Raw genomic sequence first — 15,050 nt, 5'->3', positions numbered from 1 at the left:
GGCATCGCATGGGGATGTCGCACGAGACATCGCAAGGGACAATGCCTAGAGCTTTGCACGGGTGTGTTGCATGGGGAAGTGGCATGGGGAAGTTGTGGGCAGCTTTGCACAGGAGTGTTGCACGGGAGCGTTGCACGGAACATTGCGTGGGGACGTTGCACAGGGCAGGGAAAAGGGGCTTGCCCACCACTGACCCCATCCCCATCCCTGCTCCAGCGCAGCCCCAAGTCCGCATCATCCCCGCGGAGACGGGGAACGCCCGTGTGCCCATCCGCCTCAGCTGCCACATCTGGGGCTTCTATCCCGCCGAGGTGACCGTCATCTGGCTGCATAACGGGGACATCGTGAAGCCCGACGACTACAACCCCATCTCCGCCATCCCCAACGGTGACTGGAGCTACCAGACGCAAGTGTCCCTGCTGGTGGCCCCGGTGGCAGGCGACACCTACACGTGCTCGGTGCAGCACGTCAGCCTGCAGGAGCCTCTCCTGGAGGACTGGAGTGAGTGGAGAGGCGCCGGACCGCAGCTGGAGGCCAGCGGTCTTGGCTCCTTGCTGCCACTCACCTGGCCGTGTCCCCGCAGGTCCCAGACTGATGCCAGAGGTGACCATAATGGTGGCGGTGGCCACCGTGCTGATGGTGCTGGGACTTGGCTTATTTCTCGCCGGCATCTACTGCTTCAGGGCCAGGCCTCCCGCCCCGGGTGAGTGGCTGGGGGGAGCCGGGGCCGTGGTCAAGGGTGAGAAGGACTCTGCTCACTCCTCTTCTCCCCCCTGCAGGTTACACTCCCCTCCCTGGAGACAACTACCCCACAGGTAACAGTGTCCCCATCCCCGTCCCCATCGGCAAGGGACGAATCACCCCATCTCTCACCCTGTGTGTCCCCTCCTTCCACAGGCAGCATCTGAGGACACCCAGACAGACACCTCCTGGCACCGGTGGCTCCTGGTTGGCCCCATCTCAGACCCGATGCCATGGTGCTGACAATAAAGATGCTCCACAAGCCCCGCTGGTGTCTCTGCAGAGTTCTGGGGACAGGGCAAAGGCTCACACACTCCTACGGTGTCTCACCAAGAGGAGTGGGTGTGTGGGGAACATGGCATGGGACACCAAAGGGCCAAGCGTGCCCTGGGGTGCCTCAGGCACGGCACTGCTGGCCCGCCGAGGGAAGGGATGGTCCCGCTCTGCTCGGCCTCCTGCAGCCTCGCCTCGAGCACTGCGTGCAGCTGTGGGCACTGCAGCAGACGAAGGGCGTGAAACTGTGCGAGAGCCTCCAATGGAGGGCTACAAGGACGGCAAAGGCTCTGCAGGGCAAGGCGTGTGAGGAGCGGCTGAAGGTGCTTGGCTTGTTGAGCCCATAGCAGAGGAGAAACAGGGGAGGCCTCATGGTGGCCCACAGCTTCCTGTTGAGGGGAGCGGAGGGGCTGGCGCCCGTCTCTTCTCTCTGGGGCCAGTGAGAGGGCCAGAGGGAATGGCAAGGAGCTGTTTCAGGGAAAGTTCAGGCCAGATGTTCAGAAACTATTTATTTCCTGAGAGGGTGCTCAGGCGCTGGAACAGGCTCCCAAGGGACGTAGCCATGTCCATGAGCCTTCTGCAGCTGAAGCAGTGTTTGCAGAAGGCTGTTTGAGAGAGGGTCTGATTTTTGGGTTGGCCTTTGTGGAGTCTCAAGATGGACTCGATGGTCCCGTTGGGTCCCTACCAACTCGGGCTATTCTGTCATTCTGTGATCTTGGGCTTTAGGCTGAGGAGACCTGCTCCCTCTGCTTGAAGGACTTCCAGGAGATGCTCCAGTGTGGGGACAACCTCAACAAAGCCTTTGTGACGAGAGGTTGCAAGCCCTTTGGGTGCCCCCCTGGGCAGCACAATGACCCAGATGGGACAAGGGGGTCCCAGGCTCCAGCTGGGGAAATGGGAGCAGCTGGAATTTAAATTGCTCCTGGCTCTGACTCCCAGGACCAACACCAAGGACAGGTCTGCTGCAAGACGCCTTCCCAGGCACCAAAGCCTCAGGACACAAAGCACCCAAGAAATGCCACTGCCAGACTCCACCTTCCTGTGAAAAACTTTATTTGCCACAGTCCTGCTGCTGCTGGGCCTTGATGTGCTCCAGAGGAGGGAACAAAGAGCCCCCACAGGCTGCTCATGCTCAGCACCAGGCACAAAGCAAAGATCAACCCCAACCTAGGAGGCAAAGGTGGCCTGCAATGGTTGGCAGCACACGGTGACCACATCCCTTGCCCTGGGGTCTGCAGGCAGTGCAAGCAGAGGGGAGAGGAGCGTAGAGAGCTGCTGCAGCCCCTGTGCTGCCCGCTGCGGCTCAGAGGCAGGGAGAGACCTGTGGGTGCCAGCAGGGCTTGTGCCCCAGCACAGGAGCCGCGTGCAGGGCAGAGCCCAGGGGCTGCAAGGGGCCTGACCCCTGCTTGCAGCATCCCAGCCCTCCTCCAGCAGCAGGGAGGAACGCTTGGGAGCCCCTGTCCCCACTGCCCCTCATTCCTGTGGTGCTCCTGCAGGATGAAGGAGAGGTGATGCAGGAGTGTCTGGAGAAGGGCAGGAGGTCCCCAGGGCTGGGGACAGGGTCTGGGTGGTGCTGTCCCTCAGGCACAGCTGAATTTCTTCTCTCCATAGCCAGAACCAGGGGCGGATGCTCTCCCCATTGAAGGAGGCTTCTGTGAAAGTGAAGATCTGGACCCCATTGTCAGCATTGATAAAAAACACCTGCTGCTGGGTACAGTCCAGACAGACCCAGATCCTTGTGGGGACAGGGGACAGGGACAAGGGAGTGGGAGGATATGTGAGAGAGATGAGCTTTCCATTATTGTACTGCACAGCCCAGATCCCTTTTCTAGGGCATATTTTATACCACTTCTTTCTCTGCACAGAAGCCCTGGCCACCCCCATAGCCCACCAAGAATCCTTTAGCCCCTTTCCCTCCACCTCCACCAACCAGCAGTGCCTCCCCTCTCTGAACTCCTCACGGCCCAGCACGCAGCACCAATAGTTAAATCTCTCTGGTGTGTCAGGCACCTGCTGCCATTCACTTTTCCATCTCACACTGCTCTTGTCCTGAGGCACAACAAGCCAGGGATGAGCCGTGTGTGGATCCAGGGTCACCTTCACTGCAGGGACAGAAGGAGCCAGGCCATGAGGGGCAGAGCTCAGCCCTGGGCAGGCTTTTCCCAGCTCGGGGCCAGGAGCTGCCCCACAGGGCAGGAGATGGGGCACCTCTGGGCTCCTGAACATGCCCCACCAAGGGAAGCCGGAGCAGTGCAGAGGGCAACCCAATGCACACCTACCTGTATTGTGAGGCAGCAGAAACTTTCTCCATGCTGGAGGGAGAGGGGAGAGCTGGTCACAGCCCACAGCTGGTGCCCAGTGGGTGTGGGCAGGGTGAGGGGCCAGCCCTGGGCTGCTCTGTCCCAGCTGTCCACCCAACCCTGCACATTGCCTTGGTGTTGCCCTTGGGTCTGAACACCAGGAGACTTACCCAGCTCTGCAGCTTGTTTCTCTACAAGTGAAAGAGAAAAGGAAAATATGAGAAGAAGGCACAGTTTCTGATTCCATTTCTGATGCCATTTTTTTTTTTTTTTTTTTTTTCCGTTTGGAGAGTGAGACTTACCCAGCTCTGCAGCTTGTTCATCTACAAACAAAATAGAAAAGCAATGCATTGATGAGAGGAGTCAGTTTCTCAATAATTACTGCTACAAACCAAAGACTTCCCGTTCCTTCAGTTGGGGGGAGGAAGAGAAACTCACACAGTCTTGCATCTTTTTCCTCTAAAAAAGAAAAGCATAAGGTATGCATGATCAGAGGAAAAAAGTTCTCATCCAATGTCTACACTGCAAATTCTTCCAGTTCAGGGATGGACACTCACCTATTTCTGCAGCTTGTTTCCCTGGAAAAGAAAACAAAAGAGAAAACCAATGTATGGTCAGAGTGGAGTATGCCTGTGGGAAGACACCAAATGCCTTCTCTTTGGGGAAGGAGACTTACCCAGCTTTGCATCCTTTTTCGCTGCTATAAAAAAGCAAAAGGAATGAAAGGTCAGAGTGGAGAGACTTTCACCCCATTCTTGCTGCCATGGCTAACCCCCCAAATTTTTGGTCTCGTGCACGCACAGACCACCTTCCACCCAGACTTGTATTGACCAGACTAATAAGGACTGAGGCCCAGCTTTTTGCAAGACTTGTAGCAGTAACGACAGACACTAGGGCAGCTCTCTGCACCATGCCACCAAAACACAAGTGGCAATGAATGGGGACGGGTGGAGGATGTCCCTGTGCCAGAAGCATCAGTGCAGAGCAGGGCAGCCCTGCAGCTCGCTCCCCGTCCCCACCTTGATCCCCATTCCTTTCAGCCATCCCGGCCGTGTCCCGTGCCCAGGGCAGCCCCAGCCCCAGCACTCCCCACTCCCACACCAGGCTCCAGCTGCTCCTCCAGCACCCCCGAGCCACCAGCACACAAGCCCCCAGAGCCCACCCAGACCAGGCCCTCCCACACAAACACCACTTCCCCAGGGGCTGGGGGCAGGGATTGCAAGGACTCACCCAGCTCTCGGCTCTGTGCCGCTGAAAAGCAAAGGCGGAGGAAGAGGTGGTGAGCAGAGCAGCTTGGTTGCTGGGTGGGAACATGTGGAGGGGGGCTGCGCCTTGCCACCAGCCCCATGCTGCAGCCATGCTCCCTGGCCTCCCACCCAAGACGATCCTAAGGCCTTTGGCATCCCCAGGAGAACATTCCCTTCCTCCTCCTACGCACCTGTCGTGGTTTAACCCAGCTGGCAGCTAAGCACCACGCAGCCGTTCGCTCACCCTCCCCCCTCCCTCTCTGGGACGGGGGAGAGAGATGGAAAGTGAAGCCCGTGAGTTGAGATAAAGACAGTTTAATAAGACAGGAAAATAATAATAATAATAATAATAATACAATGATGATAATAGTACTACTACTACTAATATGTACAAACAAGTGATGCACAATGCAATTGCTCACCACCCGCTGACCGATGCCCAGCTTAACCCCGAGCAGTCCGGCCCCCTCCCCCCGGCTAGCCACCCCTATATATTGTTTAGCATGACGTCAGATGCTATGGAATACCCCTTTGGCTAGTTCGGGTCACCTGTCCTGGGTCTGTCCCCTCCCAGCTCTTACTGCACCCCCAGCCTGCCTGTTGGCAGGACAGAGCAAAAGTCTGAGGTGTCCTTGGCTTGGTATAAGCACTGCTCTGCAACAATTAAAACATCGGGGTGTTATCAGCACTCTTCTCATCCTAAGCCAAAACACAGCATTCCACCAGCTACTAGGAAGAAAATTAATTCTGTTCTAACTGAAACCAGGACAGCACCTCCCTGGGCCAGGGCTCAGTCCCGCTCCAGACCCAGGGGGGTCCCTGCAGAACACCTCCCTCCGCTCCATCCCTGCGCTGCCAGCTTACCTTGCTTTCGAAAGAGATAAACACCGAGGCCAATGGACACAGCCAAAAGCACGAGGACCAGAGCCAGAGCCACCATCCAGGGCTGGGCGTTGTGGAAGAAGGGAGCTGAGAAAAGGCAAAAGGAAAAGGGTTGTATTTACATGCATGTGGGTGGAAGAGCAAGACCCAGACTTCTCTCAGCTTAGGAGAAGTGCAGGGGCCAGGACCACCTCACCCTGGCTGTGCCATTTGTACCTGCGATGTGCAGGGATGATTCCCGCTCCTGCTGGAGGCGGCTGTTCCTGACCACACAGGACAAGGGCCCCTCCACGTTCCCGGTCACGGTGACGGTGCCTTCGATTTGAAAAAACCCCTCCTGGTCCTGGGAATGTGTCTGGGAGACCGAGGGCAGGTGCTGCCCACGAGCATCCCTCCACAGCAGCTGCGGCAGCGGGTACCAGCCGGCCGATCGACACAGCACCCGGACGCCTCCGGCCTCGTAGCCCCCCAGGGAGAGGTGGGGGTCAGCACCTGTGGCTGGGGGAGAGCACGTGTCTGGGGCTTGATTTGGGGAGGGATTGAGTTCCAAGGCAAAGACCCCATCTGCTCCCATGCCAGACACAGCACAGAGCAGCCATGTCCCCAGGGGCTCAGGGACCGGGCACTCCACAGAGCCACTCTCACCCCTAACCCACACCTATTGTTGGCACAGCTGAAGGACCTGCTCAGCAACCTGTGCCCTCTGCCCACACAACCGCAAGGGGATGGAGTTCAAATAGGGTCCCTGAGACTGAATTAAATCATTGCATTCGTGCAGCTCTCTCTCAATAAAAAACCTGCAAGGGCACAGGTGTACTTCTTGGTGGACAAGTGCTCACTGACAGAGGAGAAGCCTCATCACACTCTACTGTTCGAAAGGCCGCGTAGATGGCCATGAAGATGGGACCGGGACCTCGGTGGGACACACAAACCCGGGGACACCTGCACCATCCCTTGAATGCCTCAACCCAGCCACTAACCTGACACCTCCAGATCCACAATGGCTTCAGCATAAGCATCAGCATCTCCCACAGTGCAGACGTACTGGCCATCATCAGAGGGTCTCAGCCCCGTGATTCGCAAGTGCAGTATTCCAGCAGAGAGACCATCTCTGGCCAACTCTGTCCTCCCGGCATATGCCTCCATCTGCTCCCCGTACAGGTACTCTCCATTGCGGTAGTGGTGCACTGTCTCAGATAACTTGTCCCGGATCCACCTGACCTCCAAGCTGTGAGCATCGCGTTGAGGGGACAAGTGGCAGGGCAGCACGACATCCTGCCCCACGGTGGCAGTGACAGAGTGGCCTGGTCCCACCACTCTGAGCTGGGCTGGGCAATGGAGAAGGGCACAGAGAGGCGGTGAGATTTTGCCGTTTTAAATTTAGGGTCAGTGAGTGTCAAAGGGCGAGCTGTGTGTGAATTGGTGCGTGCTGCATCCCCTGTGTCCCATGGGAAACCACCCAGGAAAGAGGAGAGGGAGAGGGAGGACGTGCAGGAGAAGGAGTTGTGCTGGGAGTGGGAGCCCCCTCTGCAGCATTCGGGCAGGAGAAGAAGAGCCAAAAATGGCAGTCAAGGCAGCGCCCATATTGTGTGAAAGAACCAAAGGGAAAGTGAAACCCAGCAGGGACCGAGCTGTGGGCTCTGGTCCCCATACCCTGGAGCCGCTCCCCTGCCCTACAGCAGCACATCTCTCAGGCCCAGGGGGGAGAGCCCCCAGCATCCCTGCAGGATCCTACCTGAGCCCAGTTGGAGAAGGTGCAGAGTGACGAGGGAAGTCAGGAAGCCACTGGCATGGCCGGTGAGGCTGGGGCGGCCGCAACCCCAGGGGAGCCCCATCTGTGCTGCAGCAGGAGCAGGATCTGGGGGTAGAAGAGTAAGGTACTGAGGGGCTGCAGGCCTGGGCACAGGGAGCCACGGCTAGCAGCGCCTTGGGCAGGGTGCAGAGCCTGCGCTTATCATGGGCTGGGGGACACAGAAGGCAGCCCCAGGTGTTCTTCTCCAAGGCAGTCTCACCAAAATAGTCGTCCCTCTCAGCACCCACCATAGCTGCAGGAACTAGAAGGCTACACGTGACTTCACCAACTTCTGCTCAGCTCTTGTCTGCAGTAACCCTCTGGGAGGAGCCCTGACCCTTGTGGGAAGGGTGCAAGATGCTGCAGGGCAGAGCGCCATCGGAGGCTGCAGGGAAAGAGGCACAGCTGGCTGCCGAGCATCTCAGTGCCACCCTTTTCCCAGGGTGGTGGGGACAAAGAGCCAGCCCCACTCCCGGCTCTGTCCATCCCAGTGGAGGCAAAAATGGGCAGACCTTTTGCCCTCTGGCAAGCAAAGCCCTTCTGCAGCACGGTGGAGACTTTGGTGTGGAAATGGTTTCCAAGGAGCAGAGGGACAGCTTCTGCATGCAGCTAGGATGATGACATGGATGAGCTGTTCGTTAAGGAACTATGCGATGCCTCAGAATCTGCTGCCCTAGTCCTTATCAGGGTGAATTCATATGGCTAAAGCTCAATTTGAGTTGAAGCTTGACAGAACTGTTGGGGGAAGTAAAACTGAGTTTTATAAAATATCTAAACAGCAAAAGTAGAACCGGAGAAAACAGTGGTCCTTTACTTGAGGGGGATGGTCTCCTCACAAACAGGGGCATGTTTAATGCTTTTTTTGCCTTTGTCTTCAACACTGACAATGGGCTCTGGGACCCCAGTTGCCCTGAGCTGGAGGACCGTGAGAGCAGGAATGATAAACTCCCAGCAAATATTGACTTAGTATGCGATTTGCTCCTACAGGTGGAGACTATAGGGCCTGATGGGATTAATCCCAGAGTACTAAGAAAACTGTCTGATGTCATCATGAAATCCTGTCCTGGTTTCAATTAGGATAGAGTTAATTTTCCTCCTTGTAGCTGGTAGAATGCTATGTTTTGGCTTAGGATGAGAAGAGTGCTGATAACACGCTGATGTTTCAATTGTTGCAGAGCAGTGCTTACACCAAGCCAAGGACTTTTCAGCTTCTTGCTCTGTCCTGCCAGCGGGCAGGCTGGGGGACCTATAAATGTCCCCAGTGCAGTATAGCCTTGCAAAGAATTCAGTCTACTTAGCCCATCTCAGGACTCACTGGGGACAACCCCCTTATCCGTGCTCTGACTGCGGGGAAGCCTTCTCTGAAAGCTCGGCGTTCAACCAACATTGGAGAAAGCACTTGGTAGGGAAACCCTATCAGTGCCCTGACTGCGGGATGGGCTTCACTGTTCCCTCAGCCCTCCTCCTCCACCAGAAAAGCCATGTGGAGCCTAACTTTTACTGTTCTTCCCAAACAACCCTCTGAAGATTACATCTGTGAATTGAGGAGGACCAGGCATGCAGCTGTTGGTCATGGCACAGCTTCTCGTAGCGCTTAGGGAACGTGGTGGTCAGTCAGTCCCTGGCCCTGGGATGGCTTTGGGGATGGTGGGAGCCCAGTGGGATGTAGGAAAATTGGCTGAGAGGATGGTAGGACAGCAGTGGGTGGAGGGTTTTGAGGTTTGGGGTTGGTGAGAGCCCAGTGGAATGGAGGATGATGGGGTTTTGGAGATGAAGAGACCCCAATTGGGCTAAGGTGGATGGGGTTTGTGGTGGTGGATCCCCACTGGAGTGGAGGACAATGGGGTTTTGTGATGGTGGGACCCTGCTGGGATTAAAGAGGATGGGGTGTGAGGATGGTGGGATCTCAATGGGATGAAGGATGATGGGATTTTGGGATGGTGAGACCCCACGTGCATGAAGATGGATGGTTGGGTGTGGAGACCACTCAGCTTGGCATTGAGAACCAGCTGGAGGAGAGCATCTGTGTCTCCTCATTGTGTAGCTGGGTTCAAAACCTATTCTTAGCTTCCCACCTTCATATAGTTAAACCTTCGAAGAGGCCAAGGGAGTCCTGCAGCCACGGAGGCTCCATCTCACTGAGGTTCGATCTGTTTGGATCACCTGCTTCTATCGGATGCAGTGTCTTCCAAACGCATTTCCTTCCCCTGTTTCTGCACTGTGTCTGCTCCTGATTTTAATGCTGCGATGTTTAAAACACACCGCAATGAATTTGGCTCGAGAATGTCAGCTTGTTTGCCTGCTTGCTTTTAAACAAGGTGCAAAAAGTGGCACTGGTTTTCTGGGAGTGCAGGATTGTTACTGATTGCTGAGGGTTGGTGAAGCTGGGGTGGCCCCATGGCTCCTGCAAGCCCATCTCTGGCTGAACCCTGCCCTGAGCAGTGGAAAATAAAACAGCCACGGGAACAACTTGGGTGGTGGAAGGGAAATACGGGACATGGAGGTGGCTTGAAAGGACCTGACGGACAGCTTTAAGGTTGACGCAACCTGCTGCCTCTTCTTGGAGGACTTCAAAAAGCTGGTGATGCACCCCCGCAGCCACAGCCTATGCCGAGCCTGTGTGATGGGAGGATGGAAGCTCTTGGGGATCCGCTTGTCCCAGCTGGGTCATTACCCTGTCTAGCTCAGGGCATGGCAATGACCCAGCTGGGACAAGGGGGTGCCAGGGAACAGATGGAGAACCAAGGGGCAGTTGGCGCTTTGGTTCCTCCTAGCTCTTACTCCCAGGACCAACACCAAGGAGAGGTCTGCTGCAAGATGTCTTCCCAGGCAGCAAAGCCTCAGGACAGAAAGCACCCAGGAAATGCCACTGCCAGACTCCATCTTCCTGTACAAAGCTTTATTTGTCACAGTCCTGCTGCCGCTGAGCCTTGGATACATCTACTCCAGAGGAGGGAACAAAGAGCCCCCACAGGCTGCTCATGCTCAGCACCAGGCACGGAGCAAGGATCAACCCCGAACTAGGAGGCAAAGGTGGCCTGCAGTGGCCAGCAGCACACGGTGACCACATCCCTTGCCCTGGGGTCTGCAAGCAGTGCAAGCAGAGGGGAGAGGAGCGTGGAGAGCTGCTGCAGCCCCTGTGCTGCCCACTGGGGCTCAGAGGCAGGGTGAGACCCGTGGGTGCCAGCAGGGCTTGTGCCCCAGCACAGGAGCCACGTGCAGGGCAGAGCCCAGGTGCTGCAAGGGGCCTGGTCCCTGCTTGCAGCATCCCAGCCCTCCTCCAGCAGCAGGGAGGAACACAGGGCAGCCCCTGGCCCCACTGCCCCTCATTTCTGTGCTGCTCCTGCAGGATGAAGGAGAGGTGATGCAGGAGTGTCTGAAGAAGGGCAGGAGTCCCCCAGGGCTGGGGACAGGGTCTTGGGGGTGCTGTCCCTCAGGCGCAGCTGAATTCCCCATGTCCACAACAGGAACCAGGGGCGGATGCTCTCCCCATTGAAGGAGGCTGCTGTGAAAGTGAAGATCTCGACCCCATTGTCAGCATTGATAAAAGACACCTGCCCCTGGGTGCAGTCCAGACAGACCCAGATCCTCGTGGGGGCAGGGGAGAGGGACAAGGGAGTGGGAGGAGATGTGAGAGACTTGAGATGTCCATAACAGGACTCCAGAGCCCAGATCCCTCCTTCAGGGCTCATGTTGATACACTTCTTCCTCTCTATAGATTCCCTGGCCACCCCCACAGCCCACCCTGAATACTTCAGCCGCTCTCCCTCCACCTCCACCAACCAGCAGTGCCTCCCCTCTCTGAACATCTCACGGCCCAGCACGCTGCACAAATAGTTAAATCTCTCTGGTTTGTCAGGCACCTGCTGCCATACACTTTCCCATCTCACACTGCTCTTGTCCTGAGACACAACAAGCATGGGATGAGCCGTGTCTGGATCCAGGGTCACCTTCACTGCAGGGACAGAAGGAGCCAGGCCATCAGGGGCAGAGCTCAGCCCTGGGCAGGCTTTCCCCAGCTCGGGGCCAGGAGCTGCCCCACGGGGCAGGAGATGGGGCACCTCTTGGCTCCTCAACATGCCCCAGCAAGGGCAGGAGAAGCACTGCAGAGGGCAACCCAGTGCACACCTACCTGTATTGTGAGGCAGCAGAAACCTTCTCCATGCTGGAAGGAAAGGGGAGAGCTGGTCACAGCCCATGGCTGGTGCCCAGTGAGTGTGGGCAGGGTGAGGGGCCAGCCCTCAGATGTCATGCAGGCCAAGCTTTGTGACACTCACCCAGCTCTGCAGCTTGTTCCACTGGAAAAGGAAGACAAAAGCAAGGCATGAGAGAGGGGAGCTGCTCAGCCCATGGCTGCTGCCATGGAAAGGTGCCAAGTTTATGAAGAAAAGGTTATGAAGGGAATCTTACCAATCTTTGCATCTTTTCTCACTGGAAAAGGAAAGCAAAGGCAATGCATGTTCAGAGAAGAGTGCTTCAAATTTCTTGGCTAATTCTATGGCTAGACCACAAATTTCTTCGCCCTTGTGAGGGGGCACAGACAGTCTTGCTCTCAGACTGAGAGGGACCAGACTAACAAGGACCGAGGCCCAGCTTTTTGCAAGAGTTGTAGCAGTAAGGACAGACACTCGTGCAGCTCTCTGCACTCTGCCACCAAAACACAAGGGGAAGTGAATGGGGATGGGTGGACAACGTCCCTGTCCCAGAAGTGTCAGTGCAGAGCGGGGCAGCCCCGCAGCTCGCTCCCCATCCCCATCATGATCCCCGTTCCTTTCAGCCATCCCGGCCGTGTCGCATGCCCAGGGCAGCCCCAGCCCCAGCACTCCCCACTCCCTCCCCAGGCTCCAGCTGCTCCTCCAGCACCCCCGAGCCACCAGCACACAAGCCCCCAGAGCCCACCCAGACCAGGCCCAGGCCCTCCTGCAGGGACACCACTTCCCCAGGGACTGGGGGCAGGGATTGCAAGGACTCTCCCAGCTCTCAGCTCTGTGCCGCTGAAAAGCAAAGGCGGAGGAAGAGGTGGTGAGCAGAGCAGCTTGGTTGCTGGGTGGGAACATGTGGAGGGGGGCTGCGCCTTGCCACCAGCCCCACGCTGCAGCCATGCTCCCTGGCCTCCCACCCAAGGCCCCTTGCCTTCTCCCCTGCCTTCGTTGCCCAAGGCAGAGGCCCAAGACGATCCTAAGGCCTTTGGCATCCCCAGGAGAACATTCCCTTCCTCCTCCTACGCACCTCCCTGGGCCAGGGCTCAGCCCCGCTCCAGACCCATGCGGGTCCCTGCAGAACACCTCCCTCCGCTCCATCCCTGCGCTGCCAGCTTACCTTGCTTTCGAAAGAGATAAACACCGAGGCCAATGGACACAGCCAAAAGCACGAGGACCAGAGCCAGAGCCACCATCCAGGGCTGGGCGTTGTGGAAGAAGGGAGCTGAGAAAAGGCAAAAGGAAAAGGGTTGTATTTACATGGCTGGGGTAGAAGAGCAAGACCCAGATTTCTCTCAGCTTAGGAGAAGTGCAGGGGCCAGGAACACCTCACCCTGGCTGTGCCATTTGTACCTGCGATGTGCAGGGATGATTCCCGCTCCTGCTGGAGGCGGCTGCTCCTGACCACACAGGACAAGGGCCCCTCCACGCTCCCGGTCACAATGACTGCGCCTTTGATTTCAAAGAACCCCTCCTGGTCCTGGGAATGTGTCTGGGAGACCGAGGGCAGGTGCTGCCCACGAGCATCCCTCCACAGCAGCTGCGGCAGCGGGTACCAGCCGGCCGATCGACACAGCACCCGGACGCCTCCGGCCTCGTAGCCCCCCAGGGAGAGGTGGGGGTCAGCGCCTGTGGCTGGGGGAAGAGTGTGTGGCTGGCGCTTAACTCGGGGAGGGATTGAGTTCCAAGGCAAAGACCCCATCTGCTCCCATGCCAGACACAGCACAGAGCAGCCATGTCCCCAGGGGCTCAGGGACTGGGCACTCCACAGAGCCACTCTCACCCCTAACCCACACCTATTGTTGGCACAGCTGAAGGACCTGCTCAGCAACCTGTGCCCTCTGCCCACACAACCGCAAGGGGATGGAGTTCAAATAGGGTCCCTGAGACTGAATTAAATCATTGCATTCATGCAGCTCTCTCTCAATAAAAAACCTGCAAGGGCACAGGTGTACTTCTTGGTGGACAAGTGCTCACTGACAGAGGAGAAGCCTCATCACACTCTACTGTTCGAAAGGCCGCGTAGATGGCCATGAGGATGGAATCGGGTCCTCGGTGGGACACACAAACCCAGGGACACCTGCACCATCCCTTGAATGCCTCAACCCAGCCACTAACCTGACACCTCCAGATCCACAATTGCTTCGGCATAAGCATCAGCATCTCCCACAGTGCAGACGTACAGGCCATCATCAGAGGGTCTCAGCCCCGTGATTCGCAAGTGCAGTATTCCAGCAGAGAGACCATCTCTGGCCAACTCTGTCCTCCTGGCATATGCCCCCATCTGTTCCCCGTACAGGTCCTCTCCATTGCGGTAATGGTGCACTGTCTTAGAGATATGGTCCCGGATCCACCTGATCTCCAGGGTGCGAGCATTGCGTTGAGGGGACAAGTGGCAGGGCAGCAAAACATCCTGCCCCACGGTGGCAGTGACAGAGTGGCCTGGTCCCACCACTCTGAGCTGGGCTGGGCAATGGAGAAGGGCACAGAGAGGCGGTGAGATTTTGCCATTGTAAATTTAGGGTCAGTGAGTGTCAAAGGGCGAGCTGTGTGTGAGTTGGTGCGTGCTGCATCCCCTGTGTCCCATGGGAAACCACCCAGGAAAGAGGAGAGGGAGAGGGAGGACGTGCAGGAGAAGGAGGTGTGCTGGGAGTGGGAGCCCCCTCTGCAGCATTCGGGCAGGAGAAGAAGAGCCAAAAATGGCAGTCAAGGCAGCGCCCATATTGTGTGAAAGAACCAAAGGGAAAGTGAAACCCAGCAGGGACCGAGCTGTGGGCTCTGGTCCCCATACCCTGGAGCCGCTCCCCTGCCCTACAGCAGCACATCTGCATGCACAGGGGGGAGAGCCCCCAGCATCCCCGCAGGATCCTACCTGAGCCCAGCTGGAGAAGGTGCAGAGTGACGAGGGAAGTCAGGAAGCCACTGGCATGGATGGTGAGGCTGGGGCAGCCGCAACCCCAGGGGAGCCCCATCTGTGCTGCAGCAGGAGCAGGATCTGGGGGTAGAAGAGTCAGGTACTGAGGGGCTGCAGGCCTGGGCACAGGGAGCCACGGCCAGCAGCGCCTTGGGCAGGGTGCAGAGCCTGCGCTTATCATGGGCTGGGGGACACAGAAGGCAGCCCCAGGTGTTCTTCTCCAAGGCAGTCTCACCAAAATAGTCGTCCCTCTCAGCACCCACCATAGCTGCAGGAACTAGAAGGCTACACGTGACTTCACCAACTTCTGCTCAGTTCTTGTCTGCAGTAACCCTCTGGGAGGAGCCCTGACCCTTGTGGGAAGGGTGCAAGATGCTGCAGGGCAGAGCGCCATCGGAGGCTGCAGGGAAAGAGGCACAGCTGGCTGCCGAGCATCTCAGTGCCACCCTTTTCCCAGGGTGGTGGGGACAAAGAGCCAGCCCCACTCCCGGCTCTGTCCATCCCAGTGGAGGCAGAAATGGGCAGACCTTTTGCCCTCTGGCAAGCAAAGCCCTTCTGCAGCACGGTGGAGACTTTGGCGTGGAAATGGTTTCCAAGGAGCAGAGGGACAGCTTCTGCATGCAGCTAGGATGATGACATGGATGAGCTGTTCGTTAAGGAACTATGCGATGCCTCAGAATCTGCTGCCCGAGTCCTTATCAG

The 15,050-nt window shown here is 57.3% G+C and overlaps 3 protein-coding genes across 4 annotated transcripts; all 3 read right to left on the bottom strand.

Annotated features, from left to right (window-relative positions):
* Positions 1-2,073: 2,073 nt before the first annotated feature.
* Positions 2,074-6,017, bottom strand: LOC309889236 (butyrophilin subfamily 1 member A1-like; the record flags this gene model as incomplete). Its single annotated transcript, XM_082781997.1, has 10 exons — positions 2,074-3,116; positions 3,294-3,326; positions 3,485-3,505; positions 3,617-3,637; positions 3,753-3,773; positions 3,872-3,892; positions 3,991-4,014; positions 4,545-4,565; positions 5,426-5,530; positions 5,660-6,017. 10 exons carry the CDS (start codon positions 6,015-6,017, stop codon positions 2,488-2,490), a joined length of 1,254 nt encoding a protein of 417 aa, XP_082638123.1. The 3' UTR covers positions 2,074-2,487.
* Positions 6,018-6,418: 401 nt separating this feature from the next.
* On the bottom strand, positions 6,419-7,499 carry MOG (myelin oligodendrocyte glycoprotein; the record flags this gene model as incomplete). The annotated part of the gene is made up of 3 exons (XM_082781996.1): positions 7,456-7,499; positions 7,179-7,301; positions 6,419-6,771 (listed from the first exon to the last, which is right to left on the bottom strand). The coding sequence occupies exons 1-3, from the start codon at positions 7,484-7,486 to the stop codon at positions 6,419-6,421; spliced, it is 507 nt and encodes a 168-aa protein (XP_082638122.1). The 5' UTR covers positions 7,487-7,499.
* Positions 7,500-10,138: 2,639 nt separating this feature from the next.
* LOC309889204 (butyrophilin subfamily 1 member A1-like) lies at positions 10,139-14,628 on the bottom strand. Of its 2 annotated transcripts, XM_082781962.1 has the most exons (9): positions 14,584-14,628; positions 14,307-14,429; positions 13,553-13,900; positions 12,788-13,069; positions 12,555-12,659; positions 11,646-11,666; positions 11,513-11,533; positions 11,368-11,400; positions 10,139-11,190 (listed from the first exon to the last, which is right to left on the bottom strand). In XM_082781962.1, the coding sequence occupies exons 1-9, from the start codon at positions 14,612-14,614 to the stop codon at positions 10,562-10,564; spliced, it is 1,593 nt and encodes a 530-aa protein (XP_082638088.1). In that variant the 5' UTR covers positions 14,615-14,628; the 3' UTR covers positions 10,139-10,561. The 2 variants fall into 2 exon arrangements, with proteins under 2 accessions (XP_082638088.1, XP_082638087.1); XM_082781961.1 differs by lacking the exon at positions 14,584-14,628 and having other exon boundaries at positions 14,307-14,551.
* Between the last annotated feature and the right edge of the window lie 422 nt (positions 14,629-15,050).

This window comes from Aythya marila, assembly GCF_965140915.1.
Source record: "Aythya marila genome assembly, chromosome: 33".
NCBI lineage: Eukaryota > Metazoa > Chordata > Aves > Anseriformes > Anatidae > Aythya > Aythya marila.
Note: the sequence above shows the minus strand (reverse complement) of the source record. Positions and strands in the feature narration are given on the sequence as shown.

Coding starts and splice junctions, on each gene's coding strand:
- LOC309889204 (XM_082781961.1), bottom strand. CDS start 14,529: ATGATAAGCGCAGGCTCTGCACCCTGCCCAAGGCGCTGCTGGCCGTGG. Junction 13,901..14,306: donor CCTTCTCCAGCTGGGCTCAG/GTAGGATCCTGC, acceptor TCCATTGCCCAG/CCCAGCTCAGAGTGGTGGGA. Junction 11,191..11,367: donor TCTGCTGCCTCACAATACAG/GTAGGTGTGCAC, acceptor CTGTCCCTGCAG/TGAAGGTGACCCTGGATCCA.